Source organism: Triturus cristatus, chromosome 8 (genome assembly GCF_964204655.1).
Source record: "Triturus cristatus chromosome 8, aTriCri1.1, whole genome shotgun sequence".
NCBI classification, from domain to species: domain Eukaryota; kingdom Metazoa; phylum Chordata; class Amphibia; order Caudata; family Salamandridae; genus Triturus; species Triturus cristatus.
In genome coordinates this window covers 246,783,921-246,803,221 of record NC_140591.1, presented here as the reverse complement: position 1 = coordinate 246,803,221, position 19,301 = coordinate 246,783,921, and the positions used below count along the sequence as shown (strand labels likewise).

The window sequence follows — 19,301 nt, the reverse complement described above, 5'->3', positions numbered from 1 at the left end:
ACAACTGAGATGATCATACTATAATTCAAACGAGAAAACGGAGTGTTTCGTGAGATGGGTACGGCAGGTGCTGAACTCGTTCAGCCACCTTGGCTGGTATATAAGGAACGCTGTCAACCACAGACGGAGCCACACAACAGGATGACTAAAACCATAGGGGCACATTGTGCTGTGCCGCCATTAACCGTGCAGGGATTGAGAGAAACTGAGAGGGCTTAAATTCTGTCCCTGATGGACTGGGCCAGGGAATTGCCTTTGGTACCGTACAGGGTGCCCCTAGAATGGAGAGAGCTGACGTCAAAAGGTCAAAGCTCATCAAGTTGAAATTATGGTACCAAATCTTTACACTTCTTTAATGCTTTGACTCTCCTCTTCTATTTGGTGATCGACTGTAGTTTATGATTTTTTTTTAGCTGCAGTCAAACTAGGACCAGGAATATGCAGTCAAGATGGCTTGGTTGTCCCTGGAGGGTCCCACCTTAAAAAGAAGCCATTTAGCCAAAGGTGGTTTAGTTCCTAATTTAAAGATTCGGGTGGACTACAAAAAGACAAATGAAGTACATAAAATCTACATTTCCTATTCACAGACCTGTTCAGGAAGGGATCGGTACTATTGATTGTCATTGTTCTTAATTCCTGTGACACGCCAGGTGAAGGAACAGGATTTTGCTGAACGCCATCTTGGTCCATTGGTGGCAGTTGGCTGCGGAGAGCCAATTCCTGCAAAATAAGGAATACATTGTAAGATTAACTGCAAATTTAGCTTTTTTTTAAATGTTAGCAAGTAATATGGGTAAATTTCATAGCAAAAAGAGAGCAAAAGCACAACATTGGTTATCTTTGTTTATAAGAATTCAATGCTAGTTGAGGTAGAGTGGATCCTGCATGCATCTAAAATATGCCTTTCCCTCTATGGAACACATGGCCTTTCATTAAAATGCAGCAATTGCTATGCTTCCACTGAGAATTTTTTTTTTTTAATAAACGTTTATTGAAAAATTGGCATGTAAAACAGTAATGATACAGCAATGCACATGTAGTTAATGGCACGCAGTGCATTAGAATAACAAGGACCTCCTCCCCGTACCGCTATATGAATGCATTTAGGAATGTAACATCATCCAAAATCATCGGCCCCATCCCCCGACCCCTCGGCAGCACACACATCTCTCCCCGGAAGGTATTCCAAGGCCCCCAAATTTGAGACCATTTCTTCGGGCATCCCCTAGATACATAGATAGGGATTTCGGTCACCATGCACCAATCCATATCTCTGGCCCAGTCCGCAATACTGGGGGTGGTCGGAGCCCTCCACAGTCGTGCAATATTTCGCGTGGCTACCATGAAGCCCAAAGTGACCCATATCCTCTCTTTGGCCGTAAGGTCAGTGGGGTCCCATATGTTTAACAAAATCAATTTGATGTTGCACTGTACCTATTGCCCCAGTACTTCCTCCATCATTAAAACCACCCCCTCCCAGAACTTCTGAATCATCTGCCATTCCCAAAGTGTATGAATGAAGGTACCTTCCTGTCCGCATCTCCATGCACTGTCACTGTCCTGGGCGTATCCTATATGAACCAACGAGGTAACGGAAAGATATATCCTATGGAGGATTTTTACCTGAACCAGTCGGAGTCTGGAGGAAACGGCGACTTCGCGGGGAGAAGCCACTGCACCACGCAATTCCTCGTCGTCTAAGCCTGCTACGTCGTGGTCCCATTTACCTCGTAACCAAGTCAGGGGATCAGTCATTTTGTTGATAAGTTTCTTGTATATGAGGGATATGGACTTTTCGGGCAAGTCGCCGTCTAGAACCCTGTCCTCTAAGGGGGAGGATGCTGGGATATTTGTGCCCTTGGGGAGAGCCGAGAGTAGTGCATGTCTTAATTTGGAGATACCGGAACTGTTCAGAGCTAGCCATTTCAAACTCTTGACATAGTTGGGAGAATGGTATCACATTCCCGGATTTCCATAGGTCCCCAATTCTGGAGATACCAATGGTGTCCCATTTGTCGAACCCCAAAGAACCTGACAGCCGACCCAACTGGTCACAGTGCCAGAGCGGCATAGCTTGGGTAAGTACGTCATCCCACCCCAGGCTTTTAGTAGCATCTTTCCATATCTGCACCGCCAGACAAGACATTTTTCTGTGACTTTGTATACAGCGCGCCCTCAAACCCACCCCCCGGGAGAAGCCAACGATCGATACGGAATGCCGGGTCGTCATGCCACCTATAAGTGCATTGATTAATGGCAGCGAGCTGCGAGGCCCAGTAGTATCTTTTCATGTCGGGGAGTCCAATACCCCCATCAAACCACCCCAGTGTGAGCTTATGCAAGGCGATGCGAGGTGGCCTACCCTCCCACACCAAATCTCACACAGTGCTCTCCAATTCTTAAAAATACGACGCAGCTACTGGAAGAGGAGTGTTCTGCAACACGTACAGAAGACGAGGGAGAGACATCATTTTGAAAAGGGCAGCACGTCCCAGAAGGGTCAGGGGAGTGACTTCCAGTGTTGGACATCGGATTTAAGGCGCGCCAACGGTGGCCGGAGGTTAGTGTCGTAAAATCGCGTCAGATCTTTAGACACCCAGATATTTGAAGCCTGCAGTGGCCTCGGTCAACTGGCAATCCTGGGGAAGTCGAGGTCGTTGCTCACTGAGAACATAAAGCACAGATTTGTACCAATTGATTCGGTAGCCTGCGAACCTACCAAAAATGTGGAAGATATCCATCACCACGTTGAGGGATGCTGCCGGGGAGGAGAGATAAAGCAGGATATCGTCCACGTACAAGGATATGCGGTCCTCCCACCCATACGTCCATTTAAGGCCCCGAATAGCGGGATCCTACCGAATCCACGCAGCGAGCGGTTCCAAGGCCAGGGCAAAGGGGGCAGCCCTGCCTAGAGCCCCTCCCCAAAGAGAAGACGGGAGACTTCCTGTTATTTACTTGCGCCAACGGTTGACAATATAGAAGACGTACCCAACCAATAAATTCCAGACCAAAACCTAACTTGCGAAGCAACGCAAACATGTACGGCCATTCAATGGTGTCAAAGGCCGAGGCGGCGTCAACGACACTGCCACGGCATCTTCACTGATCGTACCAGCCCTGCAAAGCACTGCATGCAGTCGCCGGAGGTTAAGAGACGTGTTCCTTGCCGGCATGAACCCAGATTGGTCCGGGTGCACCAAGCTGGAAAGAACCGGTAGCAGACGAGTGGCTAGCACCTTGGCGAGGATCTTAGCCTCTCAGTTGAGGAGCGAGATAGGCCGGTATGAGGAACACAGATCGGAGGGCTTACACGCTTTGTAAATTACAATAATGTTGGTCCACTGAGAATTTTTAATGACTTCATTAACAGGAAAGATACAGGCTCTAAGGAACCTACCCAGTTTCAATATTGGAAATATATTTTCACATCCACTGGTCCACGAAGGATGAAACACTTGGACCTTAGAGAAACCGAAGCAGATTCTTTATTGTCACTTTAAGTACTGTGTGCCATCAAATCAAGGGAAATGATATAGATATATATCTCGTCTGAGAGAAAACGAGAAGCTCCCACTGGAGCAAATTAATGCAATAGAAACTCTAATCCTGGTATGACCTTTGACAGACCACTTCAAACTCGGATAATAAACTGGCCCCTCACACTTATGAACACGTGGATTTCAAGACATTGAAACTGTTCAATAAAACTGCAGGTACTCAGAGAAAAATGATTGAGGTTTTTGTGTGCATACTCTATAGGACGGGATCTTGAAGATCTTGTCCACTGTCTTCGAAATGAGCACTTCAGCTCCTTCAAGAAGATTGGTGTTCCCAGGAGATGAAGCACAGACCTGTATACATGGACTGCACAGAAAAGGCTCCATACAAGTAACCCTATCAAACTGACGCATGTTTGCATTGCCTGCTTTTCCCCGACACAGTATAGATCAAAATCCAAGTATATATTGAACTGAACAGTTTTTACACCTTCCAGCAAGAAACAGAGGGGGTGCGTCAGCCAGCTATATCCTCACTGGCTGATCCACTTGGCGAGTACTGCTTGCAAACACTCTTCAGATCACAACAGACAGTACAATGTACCTACATCCACCACACCTTAGATATACTTTATAGTTGCAATAAGAAAAATAGGTAGTAGTGTCCCTGAGAACAGGGAAAAACGGCACACCAAAATGCATATATATGATAACTTAGCGATTAAATTTTAGGCGTCAACAATGTGTAGCAATAAGTAAAGGCTGTAGGGTGCTTAAAGCTTCAATTGATGTCCACTACCTAGGGACACCATCCATATGTACAAGACATACAAAGGTGAATTATTGCAATTTTTTGAAGACTAATATAGCACTCCCACTCAATATATGGGTAAAGTACCCAACTGATGCAAGTTGTCAGTTCTTAATCAGATCATATATGCCTGTCCCATTGTCAAGAGAGATAGAATCAATTTCTTCAAATCATTAAGCTGTCACATGTTAAATCCAGGACCCTTGGAGCAATAGTTGTTTTTCATCCTTTCTTTATTGACGCATGATAGTAAGTTCCGTGTATTTGGAACTTACTATCATGCGTCAATAAAGAAAGGATGAAAAACAACTATTGCTCCAAGGGTCCTGGATTTAACATGTGACAGCTTAATGATTTGAAGAAATTGATTCTATCTCTCTTGACATTGGGACAGGCATATATGATCTGATTAAGAACTGACAACTTGCATCAGTTGGGTACTTTACCCATATATTGAGTGGGAGTGCTATATTAGTCTTCAAAAAATTGCAATAATATACTTTATAGTTGGCTATCAAGGGGTTTCCCAAAAAAGACTAACCAAGGCAGCCCACCAAAGCATCTAAGAAAACACAGAATACAGCACAAACAAAGCTCAGATGTGTTGTATATGTGACTACCAAAATTAACAGCTATGTCATACCACCTGGATAAAAATACAAAAATCATACTATCCCTTACCACCAGGCATATAACATAAGATTTGCAAATACAACTGCAAATGCACTCAATTTGATTTTCTATGATAACAATATCACACCCACTCTGCAATGCTGTCAAATTGTCTCTGAAGTTTGTAGTAGCATTTTAAAAGGGTGTATTTTCCATCACCCTCGCTATTCAAGAGCAACCCACGGGTTGTAGCAGATCTTAGACTTCACATTCTAAGACCTCCGTGAATGAAGTCCTCTTTAAAAATTCTTCTCCCTGATGTTGGCATCTACATGGCCTTGTGACCGATCTCCAGCCCCCTTGTCTTTCCTTGAAGTCAATCAGACTTCGAGGTACCTTATTCTCCAGAATCTTCTAATCAGCGCTTCTTTGTCATCTTTTAATTCCCAATAATTCTCAACATGGATAGTTTTGTCTCGAGTTCAAATACAAAGTGAGAAACATGATTTGGAAGATGGAGACCACGTACTGGGACACAGTGTATATGCTCAACGTAATAAAGTGTCGTCACAACTACTACTATGGTAGAAGCCCAAAAGTAGAAAATAATTTAAGAACACAGAAGCTGTTTCCTGAACCCACCACTATATCAGGGAATAAAGGACTGTCCGTGAATACAGAGGAAGTTTATGCTGCACAACACCCTAAATGTTTAATCACAGACACTTTCAGATTCTAGTCTGCCAGGGAAATGTTGGAATGGCGCCGGCAGCAACCGAGACACCAGAATGTGCTCCTAGACTGCACTTTTACATTTTGTGCATGCAACCAGTGTCAATAATATGGCATTCTCGGGCACACGCATTTTGAAATATTTTGCCTAATCAGTCCTTTACATTGATACTTTGATTATTTCATGGTGCCTCCCCAAACAATCATCCTCCACTCGCGATGCTAGATCCTTAGTTTCAATAATCCTACAAACCTCTCTCTTTGGCACTAGTTTATTGATAACGTTAATTACCTTTGGTAACTATCTGGTGGAAACTATATACCAACAGGTACCTCACATTTTTAATATCTCAGTCCCCAGATTGGATCCAAAAACATTTCCATAGGTGTTCCACAGCAGTAGGTGGACACTGTCTTCAAATAGAAGCCGGAAGAGATGCCACTGTGACGTTCCTGGAGCCATAAAACGCATGTAGATATCAGTTTCCAATCCATTTTTTCTGCACCAACGAGGTGTGAGAACAAGAAACCTGTGAATTGAGGTGCAGTACAATAAACTACTTTGAATCTTATTAAGAATTACATAGGACCAACCTTCAAGATGGGGTATCCACCAGAACGATCGTTCGCACAGGGAACGTTTTTTTTTATGGATACTTCTACCTGCAGATTGCTCACCTTTTGAACAAATTGCCAAGCAGCACTCCTCTTGGAGTGGTTTCAAGAAATGCAGCAGGGAAGTTCTGGAGGGTATAATGGGCAAAATCTCCGTCCTGTTGCATCTAAGCAGTAGTGCTTACCAAAAGTGTGAAGGGATGCCCATGTTGCTGCACTACATAACATAAAATATGTGTATTTGTAAAGTGCAAGTACCTAGGCGCTGAATAACAGATTTGTTTTGTTACCCAACTCAATAGTACTCCTTTTATCGACCTCAGAAGGATGAAAGGCTGAGTGGACCAGCCGGGATTTGAACCTGTGATCATGAGGTCAAACACAGGCACCTACAGTGAACGCATTAGTCCACTAAGTCACTAGACCTGGATACAGATCCTGGCTACAGAAACACCCCTTGCCAAAGCCAAGGAGGAAGACTTGGCCCGAGCATAAAGAGCTTTTATGCCAGGGTTGGTTCTTTTTGTACTAATTTTGATGTACAAGATGATCCACCTCGATGATGCCCTCTCCTGGACAACTTTGCCCTTCCTGGAGCCTACGTGCCCTATTAAGACTTGTTCTTTGGTCCGGAACGCTTTAGTGCTGTCAATATAGATACTGACCCACCTTTTTGGATCTGGCCTGTGCAGCCGCTCCTCATCTTTGGTGGGATATGGAGGGGAATCGATGATTGACTGGACAAGGTGGAAGGGGGTCATGACTTTGCAAAGGGAAGCAGCTCTGATTCTAAAACCAACTTGGTGGGCAAAAAGATATCAAAAGGCAAGAGTACACTAAGCCCTTGCAGCTCAGCGACATGTCTCGCCGAAATGATAGCTATTAGAAAGATAGTCTTAAAATCCTGCAGCTGTAACTGGCAACTAAAAAAGGGCTAAAAAAGAGACCCCATCTGGTAAGTTAGAACCACAATAAAAGGTCCCACAAAGGCATAGCAAAGGGAGCAATAGAAAACTTATGTCAAGCCATTGAAGTAACAAAATTATGAACAACATGAACAGGGATGGTTTACTTAAAAGGCAGAGGAGCGCAGACAAGGCTGCTAGGAATCCCTTAACGGTTCACAGCATGGTTGTGTAAGGTGCAAACCTAAAGATATCTGACAAATAGGACATCAAGGGATCCTTATTTTTCCTCAGCAGACCAACCGACAAACCTACTCCATCTTACGAAGTATACAGTCTTTGTGGCATGAAGGTGAGCAGACCAAATGACATCTACCACCTGCACGGGCATGGAATGTATCTAAATAACCCCTCTCAGTCTTTAGGTGTGAAAGTGAAGGCTGGAGTGTGGAACCTATCTCTCCAACTAGGAGAGGAGATTCTCCGAGAGGAATATGGAGCAGGGGTGTGGGGGGGGGGGGGGGGGACACAGAGAAGAGATTCAGAATGCCTGTGTACCATACCTTCTTGACCAGGTGAAGATCACTTCGTTTTGGCATATATTCAGAGAAACCAGGGAAATGGGTGGAAACAGGCAGTGAAGAGCAAAAGTCTGTGTCAACAGGAATGCCCCTACAGGTTTCTTTCAAGAGATATGGGAGGGTACCAAACATTAGGGAATGTATGTAACTGTTAAGGGCAAACAAATCCACTTGAGGGATGCCTAAGTGGGCAATGTTTTTCTAAAATACTACCGGGTGGAGACATAATTTGTGGTAAGCAAGAGGACGCAGACTCAGGCTGTTTGCTCTGGTATTCCGAAAATCTTCCATATTCAGTGCTGGTGAGCCGAAGACGAGAGCTGCAGCGTTTGCTGATGGAGAAGCGGAGACCCTACCCCTCCACGTTTTTTGATACATCTCATTACAGTTGTATTGCCTATCAAGATCAGGACTGACTGAAGGGAGGGAAAGAATGAAGACCTTGAGAACCAGCAGAATTGTCCTCAGTTCAAGCAGACCGATTTGCAGAAGCTCCTCTAGTTCCTCCAGATGTGCACCTTACCCTAGGTTGGAGGCAACAACCACCGCAATCATGGTCACAGATGATGTTTGCTGGAAGCACATCCCTTACACCAGGTTCACCTCCATACCTCGCCAGACTTGACTCTTCTGCAGTGTCCCATGAGATCGATAGGTCTCCTGTGCTGGAACCACTTGAGCGCTCTCAGTGTGCATGCATCATCAGGAGGATGCAAGAAGCCAACAGACATGACCTTTCACTCTTTAGTTCCTGGCCAGTGATATTTGTGCGCTTTATACATCTATATCATTTCATTACAACAGATCTATCAGGTGTAAGACTGGCAGGAGTGGAACAATAGAAACATGGAAGGAACCAACTCCCTTGAGAAGGTGGAAAGGTTAGAAGGAATGTTATGACCAGTACTGCCCCTATGAACAGGAGGCGCGGAGTGGTCTCCAGGTGAGATATGGTCACACTGATTCAAAAACTCCGGCTGTACAGCCAGGATACAGTTGACCACAAGTGGTACAACAATATATACCGAGGCTTGGCCTTTAACAGTCAGTTGTCTAGGTATGGAAATTCTGGGATAGGCAACCTTCTGAGATGAGGCACTCCTGCCACCATCACCTTTGTAAAGGCATCGAAGTATCGATGTTAGTCCAAAATTAAGCACCTTGAACTGGGATTGGACACTGCCATAAAATGCAGGTACTTCTTGTTAAACGTCAGGATCGGTATGTAAAAATACAAATCCTGCAAGTCTGAGGACACTAACCAGCCTTCTGCTTTCTGCGCTATGAGAACCAGAGTCAGGGTCAGCATCTTCAGTTTGTCTTTGGAGAGAAAGATAGTCCGGATGCTTCGGTCTAGGATCAGACGTAAACCACTGTCCTTGGGAACCAGCAAGTACCAAGAGTGGCAACCCTGCCCAATATGCTGCTCTGGCACCAACTCCACTGCTCCCTTCTGCAGCAGGACTGCCACCTCCTGCTCGAGGATGAGTAGATGGTCATCTGCCTTGAAAAAATAGGGAGGGGAGGGGAGAAACCTGATGGAAGGATACAGAATACCCCCTTTCTACAATTTGGAGGGCCCACTGGTTTGAAGTTACGGCCTTCCGGGCAATTAGAGGACACCCAGCCTCTCACTGGTCTTAAATTGTTCAACAAAGATGAACTAGAGCTGCTTGCTGGACCGCTCTTATGCGGAGTAGGCCTTCTCACTAAATAACTTGAAGCTGTCGAAAGGCAAATCCATAAGGGTGGATTTCACGCCTGAAGGTCTGAGCAAGGTATGACGCCTAAGGGCCACTCCAGATCCCATGACCCTGGCCACAGAGTCAAGGCCAGACTGAGTAATCTATGGGGATGCCACCTAGTAATCCCACACCAGTTAAGAAATATGCCCCTGCAGGCGTTACGGAAAATGGGTGTCACCCGATGCACCATGTCCCAGGCAGCATGACCTAAACGGCAGGCTGCATTTAGGGACTTCAGAGTCAGACTGTCTGCAGAAAAAAGTTTCTGACCCACAGCCTCCTGCTTCTTTGATCCCCCATCCACTAGACCTGCAGGAAAAGCTCTGGGGGAGAACTTAGAGGAACCAGAGGCCTGAATTTGAGGCTTTCTCCTATAGGGTGCTAGACAGGGTCTCCAGGAGCGGGCCTTTATCTTCTGACTATTGTCCTATTCACAGCCAAAGTAGTCGGTCTCTCCCAAACAGTTGAGACCAGCTCGAAAATGGCATCACTGAATGACAAAGGGGGTTTCTGCTATCTGGGTGAATGGCTGGTGTACCTCAGTAAGAATGTGGGACCTAGTTAGTCTCAACTGAAGGAAGTTGAAGCTTCAGTATCTCTGCTGCCTTACTGATCACTGCATGGTAGGAAACCACCTCAGGAGGTGCCGGCCCGAGGGGCTCAACATCATCTTTTCTGAGGAGGTATCAATTCCACTGGTATTACCCAGATCATGATAAATATCTGTGATCCTTGGCAAAAATTGTGGTAGTTCACCTTAGTCGTCTGTAATTTGAATATTCGAAGGATTAGAATTGCTGCCATAAAGGGCATGTATGTTTTTTCTGAACTTTGAGCACGTTACTCCCTATATTGCTGCTCCTCATAAAGAAGAGGCATAGTGTTGGTCTCATGAGTGGACTGCTGTAGTTCTGAGTGGCTGTGAATTTGCGTTGGCACTGAAGAAAGAGTGGGCATCGCTGGAAGTGGAAGTAAGGTGGGCATTGGGTCCATAGGCGGCTTTGGGAGTCCAAGGCAGCACCAACATGAGTGTCTGAGGCAGGAAGGGGTGAACAGCACTACTAGCACCGGCTCAGAACAAAGAAGTAGCTCTACTATTGCTGGCTCTGAGGACGACTGCGTTAGGCATTAGAGATAGTCAAGGTGACTTACCTTTTTTCATTTATCTTCTTGTCTCTTTATTCCTCATTTCTCTCAAAGTCAAGGTCAGGGACCAAGCTAATATTGAAGGAGGCCAGGATTGTCATTTAAACCAGTGATCATCCTGGACCCTGGCCAAGAAGAGCTTAGCATTTCTCTTTGATGACCTTATGATGCATACTTTGGCAAGACTCTGCTGCCTTGGCATGAGCACAACCCAAGGTCTTCAAACGCAGCTGTTATGAAGGTCAATGATCAACAACTGGCCCTCACGGTCTCTTCAAATTTTGAAACCTGACCATTTGGGAGGTGGACAGGGGTAGACATTTTTGAGATGTAGGTCTGAGATGAGAAATCTCTGAAGAACTCCTGACAGGACTGTCAAAGAGTGAGCTGTGGATCTGCTTCAAAGCCACAGTAAAAATGGAACAGATGTCTGCACGCCGGGGTGCTTGCTTTTATTTTGGCTCAGGTGACATCACAATTATGTTGATTCTGATGTGGAGCCAGCAGCCCCTACTGCTGTGAAAGACCTATAGTAGAGTTTATCGATCCAGTCTGGGCACCTAGGATATGCAAAAGGTGAGGAACCCATCAGAAAAAAATGTATTACACAGTTTTATCTCACAGTAATCCAGATTACTGGGTGTTGCTTAATTTCTTGTCTCCCAAAAAAACAGAACAAATTGGGCATTTGTTGTATGTGTTGAGCAACAAACTTTCCCTACATGCCTTTACAAACTTTTTGGACATGGCTCTCGCTTGTCTTTTTTACACAGGGGCGTATCTTATGTTCATCTTTTACGCAGATTACCGTCAAAGCGAAATTTGCTTCATACCTATAATTCATGCATGGACTATGTGCCTTGCGCAATGAAAAAATAACCAACCCCTATTTAGCAAATGTTTCAAACTAATATATTGTACCACAAACTGGTTCTAGTTGTGCCAAATCAGATGGCACAATTTTATCAAGCAAATTTGTCCCTATTTGTCCAAAGAAACTAATCTCATCACAAAGCTACTTTATACATTCCAGTTTAAATAATAGATTTTGGCCACTTCGACTTTTGGAAGAACAGCGATTTCTTTTTCTCAGACCTACATCTAACATACTGTAATTAAACAGAAATCACTTCATTAACCATTCCTATAACCATGATGAGTGACAAATGAGCTATGATCTCAGGCATAGTTCTAAATGCCTCTTTTCTACACTGGCACTTTAAAAAGGAGTCGCCCATGTAAGATGAAATCAAAGTTGAAATCAAACCAGTTTTACCCGACACAAATTATATTAAAGGTTACTAATTACCAGTGGAGAACACATTCTGTTCCTTCATTCACCTCGTTTCACCTGGATGGTCCCCCTTGCTGACCCAACCATTTCAATAACCAACTGTATCATCTACAAAGCCACGATGACCGGCACATTTTGCTGATCTGGCTAGCAAACACATCACCTCTGCTGGCTCTCGGTGCACCCACACTAAGGACCACATAGTGGACACTACAAAGTGCATAAAATAAAAAACAAGGCAACAGCAGTTTTCATCTATGTACCCAGGCAATGAAACTATTTTGTCTGGGTCTGAACTGGGGTGCCAAGTGAGCTAAAGAATGATGATGGATTCAACTCAGATCTGTGACAAGGGGTGAGTGTTTGAAAAGTTTCAGTGCTTCGTCCATCATCTATTTGTTTACACTATTCTGGCATTGCCATCACAAATGTCAAAGCAAGTAAGAGATAGACATTGAAAAAGACAGCCTTCCCATGAAGTGCCCAAAATATACTTCAATGTAAAAGTTGAAAAGGTGAATCCATTAATCCCGTTTTGGCAAAATTGCCACTGTAAGAATGCAGATATAAAACGTTTGTTGGAATTGTTCTTTTAAGCCTTCCATAAACTCATTACTTAATAAAACCTAGAGTACTAAAGACATCTGTTATTTTGTAAATGGGCTGCAGGTGCAACTAGATGCACTTGAATGGAAACGGAGACTAAACCGTGCGTTCTAAAGCAAGAATATACTGTACCGTACTATACCGTTTTGTGAAAAACTGCAAGGGATCAATAGGTAATGTTGCATGTTGTGAGACAGACTGGTATGCACTTTGGGAGTCAGAGGAAAGGGAAATGAGTGAAGAAAGATTCAAGCAGAGCTCAGATTGTTGGAGATACTACAAGGTTGGCAAAGCTCACCACACAAACTTCACTGATGGACAGAAGGGACACCGTTCTCTTTCACAGATAGTCACAATGGAGGAGGCAGTACAAACAGTGTGGCACTGTGTGAACTTACAAACGGATTGGAATGCAACCTACTTTGCAATGAACACCACAAGAGGATGGCCTCTTTAGCAGTCCTACCTGGCACAAGCAACGTGGTAGGACTCACTAAACAAGAAAAGATGGGTGTTCATGGCCCTGGCTGCTGCAAAAATAAGGTCTTTGAGTATAGAGTGATCAAACGACACTACGAATCGAACTAGATCAGAGCGCTAAATTTGATGGCATCTTGCAAGAGGATATTTTACAAATTTCATGATCAAGCACACATCTTTGATGATCCTTAGTCTTCAGCACACAACATACCTGCATCTCCATGGAAGAGACCCGCGCCTGATAAATGCTGTAGCCCCCACACTCCTGGTAATGTAAAACGAGAGGCATTGAGATGGGGCTGAGGGGACATAGAAGGGCGTATAAACATACAAATGATGCTCTGACACTTTGTTCTTCAAAAGGCAATGGGCAGCAGAATGAGTAATTTTTCATGCAGTTCCCACATCGCCAAGTTATTAGCCCTGTTTAGGAAAATGCTAAAGACCTGGCTATTCCCTGAATAGGAAAGAAGCTCTCTCACCCGATTCTTTACACGTTTCCTCGCTTATCCATTGCCAAGATGCCTCAGCATTTGTGCGCTCTATAAATCATGACTTACTTGTTTTCAATTTATCAGATCACGAATATCAGTTTAGATTGCTGTTTTCATGCCTTATCTGTCCTAAAGTGATATAAGGACGTTCTTCTTTTCAAGAAATTCTCGTGAAACATTTGGAGTCTGCAGTGGGAATTTTAAACCAAACGATGATTTGGGTTCGAATACAAGTATAAGAATGTTCCAGACCATTAAGTTACCGCCTCTTTCTATATATTGCTCTCCTTTTTTCCTTCTACACCCATTGCAAGATTAGAATTTAGCAAATCATCAATGATATGTGATTATGGGCAATGGACATATGAAAGTTTAACTCTAGCCCGTTTGGTTACTGAAACACAGCTGTGTAAAATGTATTTTGGATACTGGCCAGGACCTATTGTTTGGGGTCAATTCAACAAGTCTTCATTGTTCTTTCGTCCTCTGGACAAGTAGTTCCAACCCTATGTAGTACAAACCCTTGGTCTGCCGCTTATAGTGACGTGGTATGGTAGTGGTAAAGGGGATTGCCTGCTACTGATAAGGCAAGATGTGAATGCCCAACATATAAAAATGTTCAAAATTGTATATAGGGTTCATTAACACAAGACCTTTGCTGGTGGGGCACATGCTCTTATGAAATGCAGAAATCTGCCACTTCAGCTTGATTTACTTGCAGTAATTCCAATATAACTTTTATACATGTGTGCAAAATATAGCATTTATAATGCTCCTAGAATGCTCCTCGATAGTATCGGTGTTTGGAATTCCTAATGCTCAGGACATATTGTTTAGAGTCAAGGGCAACAAGTCTGCATATTTATTTTGCCCACAGGACCACACACTGCAACTCCAGCCCTTTGTCTGACAGTCTATATTGCCAAGGATAGTTGTCGGAAAGTAGATTGTCTGCTGCAAAGGCAAGATATGCATCCATTTACATACATAAAATGTTCAACATGCTACAAAAAAAAAACAACAAAAAAAAACCACAAAGCTGTAACATCAGTTTGAATAGATGACTGTGCTTTGAACATAAACAAGCACTGGCAAAGCCAACAGCTCTCATCTTTGGGACTTATCAGCTTTGCTAATTGCTTTTAGCCATGTTGCACAGTATCCCTCAAAAAAATGGAAGCTTTTTTTTCTTCTTTAAGAACTGGTGGGAAAACAGCAAAGCAACACAAGGGCAGTGGAAGCAACCCTTGGTGACTAAAGCAAAATGGAGCACGTGGGTGGAAATGGAGACGTAACAGGCAAGAGAGCAGCAGAGAAGCACACAGACATGCAGACAATTAAGAGCGAGTACGTAGATCTTTTGAGTTCGAGCCGTGGGGTTTCTACGGTTTTGACTTCCCAACAATTACAGATTGCTTTGCCCTCAGGGTAGTCTTCAAGGATATGGAGTTTGAAGGTCTCAGCTAGGCAAGCTGCAACCTCTGTGATGTTACCTTGTGCTTCTTTGAATCATATTTCTTTGCTGTCCTCTTTGGCCCCCTTTTCTATTTTCAACGTCAACCTCCTCTGTGTCACTTCTGTTTCCTATGAGTTCTACTGGTCACTGTGCAGACCCAAGTCTAGCTAAGAGGGTTGCTTGTACGGTGACCGTTTCATGGTGTAATGTGCTCACCTCTGCTTCTCTCTGGTCTTTAAGGTTTTGGGCAGGAACTTGGCACATGCATCAAGCCCCTCAAAGTTGTGATCCTTCGGCAGATAAAGGTTACACACCTCGTGAATGTTATTGCGGGTGAACTTGTGACGGCACTTCGGGCAAAATCCGAAAGGGGGTATTTCCCATTCTCAAAGTCTCAAGTTCTTCAGATGCTCAGCAGTCTCACCTACAAACTGGCGAACTGCGGAGAAACTTCTCTTCGTCATTGCAATGCAAGACTCATGAGTGAGAGCTCTAAAAAACATCACTAAAATGACCTCCATCAATCCCTTTATCGAATAAGGTATTTCTCTGCTAGAAATGGTAGTACCCACTGGCCCAGAGCCAGGTTCCATTACCAGCAGCGGGAAACTCCCCAGAGTCATGCCCACCACCCCTTTCATGATGTTCTAGAGTAATCAATGAAAGTAAGCGTCAAAACAAAGAAAAGGCCATCCAGAACATTGCTGCCTCAAAAGTCAATTTGTTTTACCTAAAGTACATCTCAAAATGGCTGCTGACAGAAATAAGTAATACAAAAAAAGTGTGGCGAGTGATGTTTTAAATATAAATAACAGCAATATAAATTATCAACAGTTGTTTCTGAACCAATTCTTCTAGCTTAACTACTGAGGACACAACAAACACAGTGATTATCCAACCCCCTCTCCCCCCACGAAACCCTGCCCAGACCGGACGAAACAAACACAAAAATAGTAAATGAAGGGTTTTTCTAACCTGTGGCCTCACCTGCCGAAACAGCTCTTGGTGCTTCAGTCGCAGCCTCTGTTTCTCCATTTGCAGCTCCTGTAATCTCATCTGCTGCTGCTGACTGGAACCTCCGCCTATAAGACTACTCTGTGGGCTCTGAGATGTTACAGGTGGTGGGGGCTTTACTGGAGCACTTTGGCTGAGCCTTTGACTCATTGCTGGAAAAAAAAAAAAGGAATTTTGAAATAAAAGCCGCCTAAAAGATAATCATATACAAGACTCCAAAGAGATAGAAAAATATTAAATACAAATATAATGGGTAATCAGCAAAGGCCCATTTGCAAGAAACTTAGTATTTAATCATCTTTTAATATAACTCAAAATCTGTAGTTCCGATTAATTAGCATGTGTACTTTATATAGCTCAGAAAAGCTGTGTCATCCTACTCTGGATAACTCTGAAAAGCTGTGTCGCCCACATATTAATGATTTTCTGGACTAAGAATTTACTTTTGGAGAGCATGACAATGATGCAAACTCATTGGAGGTGTTCTGCTGTTCAATATCGGACAACGCCAAAAGTTTCGATAGTCCCTCACAAAAGGATATGGAGTGACTACTTACCCGGCAGAGGGAATATGTTCAAGTGCCAAGTCTTTATCACAAATACACCTGGGGGGAGAACTGTCTCTCTCTAACAGGGACATAATGCTCCCCCAGAACTAGAGAGGACAACAAAGTACTGAATTTGGCAAATAGGCTGGCTGCCAATAGCCTTGAACATTGTGCTTAAATCTGGGAAGATGCTGTGATCTAGGACTAAGTTTACAATGAGCGAACACAACAACTATATAATCAGTTATTATTAGCCCCACAGTATACCTCACAAGGCCCGCAAGACTATTTGAATAGAGGTAACATCCTGAGTCTAATGGCAGCTATTCCTACTTTAGAGCAGTTAACGTCAAATGACCTCCAGTCAATTGAGTTCGTCAATCAGGAAGGTAACAAGGGTATGGATGGCACCCTGTCGACTTGGAAAACTGAGGAAACAGTGTTGGCCATTTTAAATCACGCACCTCAGTTTGAGGCCTGGGGTATATCTTTGTCTATACCGATTAAAAAAAGGGTATCCTACACCCCTACTACAGCAGGGGCGAAAGAAGTCCAACGAGCTCAGCAGAAGGCTTGTTTATTCGGTATTACGGTGCGCAAGAGGTAAAGATGAAACTGAGGGCCTCTCTCCAGTGGAACGAAGAGAATGACCTAGGGGGATGAGTAGCAGAAGTCATTAAACCTTCTCTCATGGAATATAGCAGGAGCAAAGCGCGATTTACAGGATAATGTACCACCTGTGCATCTACATACTTTGTGCATCTACGTTTAATATTGCGTGGTAAGCATTTCACATCTCGCCTCCCTCTTCTTAAATAATTCACCTTAAATTTTATCTTTTATTGGGTCCGTGTTTGTTTTAGACACCTGTTCAATTGGGAAAAGTAATAAGGTGTCTCTAACAGGGCATAAGACCTTGTGCTCTCGTGCATTTCTTTCTGGCAACCTTGTCCATTCACATGAGCTAGCCTTTTTGTTGCTACTGTGCTAGTTCAGTTTCTCGCACGCCCCACACGGGTCACATGGGTGACTAAGTCAACTCACGGCAGTTCACCAACCTGGTCTATTCCGCACTTATATTTTTGAAACAACTTGTTGCTGTTTTTCCCTATCTGTCATCAGCATGCTTTTTTCCTTTCCTTTCGCTTGCATTTCTCTTAAACGTCTCCTTCTCTTACTTCTTTTTGCTTTCACTATGGTTTGTAAATGAATTCTCTATGTGTACCGAGTAAGGATACATTCCATATTTTTGTATGATTCCCAAACAGCCTTGAAAAAGCCCATGTTCGGGCGAAACGCGTTGGCTGTGAACATTGTTGCACTACGTCTTGGAATAGAGAACATCTGAATACTGCGAATGTTTCGTGTGAACTGAAAATTTGTGCTTGTGTTGTATTACTTCTATACAGCTTTCTCTTGTGTTGCCTCTCATATTTCTTTAAAAACATGTTGTATTTGTGGTCTTTCAAGCAGCAGGCCATTTGAGGTGGGCAATACTAGCACTACTGCATGGTTACAGGTCTAGGCTGTGCACTCGTATATAACCTAGCTGCTTTTTTCTCTAAGCTATAAACTTTTTAAATAATATATTCCACGGATAGCGATCATTCCAGTCAACATCTTGAACTGCAAAATCCATGTCCAAGGCATTTGGAAGCTGTACCCGAGCTTGGAATTATATCAACGATAAATCTGAAAAGACTACGATGGACTAGTAATACACTTCCCCAAACTGCTGAGAGAGCGAAGGAGCTGTGAACATCCCAAGAGCCACCAAACGGTAGGATGATAGAAACCTAGGTTGCCTTTCTAACAAAACTCCCCATGGATGCTAAAACAACGAATTCATATCGAAATAAGATGCATAATCCACGAAGATTTGAGTCTGACCGCTAAAAACCTAAGAAAAAAATCTATGCGTTGCCATTGGATCAACACGGGGTAGCAGTGTATCAAAAATGAAACAGGAGCAAATGCATCAACTTAAAAAGCAATACAAAAAAAAAGTCTGGAAGGACAATAATTTGCAGCAGGACAAATTCTGGGCGAAACTTTTATATAACGCTAGAAGATCCAACCCCAAAGCCTTTTGGGATCAAGTAAACTCCCTAGCAAGAACACCAAAAGCGATCAATTTAACATGCGTAACGGAAAAATCCTTGGTAGATCATTTAACTACTACTTTCTCAATAACATCTGAGAGAGTGAGCGCATTGCAGATATCCCCATTCACCGAGTATGCAAAAGAAAGAACTGCTTTTGTACAGTCAAGTTCAACCATCCATGCAGTTCAAGTACATATAAAGGAGGTCGAAGTCATAATCAAAAAGGAGGATAAATCAAATATCATAATCAACCTCCCTAAAGATTCCAGAAGTACAAGTCATCAAGGCTTGATAAAATCAATTTGCATCCTCCTCATTTGGTAGCTTTGCAGATTACTCATTTAGCCTATGCAGATGACAGTCTTGGCAAGCCATACAAGGATCGACCTCCAAAGAGCAATAGATGAGCTAGGGAACTTCGCCAGGAAGAATTTGCTGGAAATTAACATCGCAAAAACTAAGGCTATGATTAAAAGTCTAACTATTAAAAAATTAATCTAATTTAAATTTGGTAATTCGAACCTTGAAGTAGTGAGTAGCTACAAATATCTAGTAATATATCTGGATAAACGATTAACTTTCCGAATACAAAATGAGGCCATACTAAAAAAGGGAAAAGGACTTACATTTGCATTCTGCTCCATTTCAAAAATTATA

General features: G+C 43.3%; 1 protein-coding gene across 4 annotated transcripts in view; it reads right to left on the bottom strand.

The window, feature by feature from the left end:
• YAP1 (Yes1 associated transcriptional regulator) overlaps positions 1–19,301 on the bottom strand; it is a 263,203-nt gene that overhangs the window by 44,258 nt on the left and 199,644 nt on the right. For 2 of the 4 annotated variants that reach the window (XM_085621442.1, XM_085621444.1), the window contains 2 exons: positions 15,965–16,143; positions 590–720 (listed from right to left, as the gene is read on the bottom strand). In XM_085621442.1, coding sequence (XP_085477568.1) covers positions 590–720; positions 15,965–16,143 — 310 coding nt within the window. Of the gene's footprint in view, positions 1–589; positions 721–15,952; positions 16,144–19,301 lie in introns of all 4 variants that reach the window. The other 2 variants (XM_085621441.1, XM_085621443.1) reach the window with 1 other exon arrangement.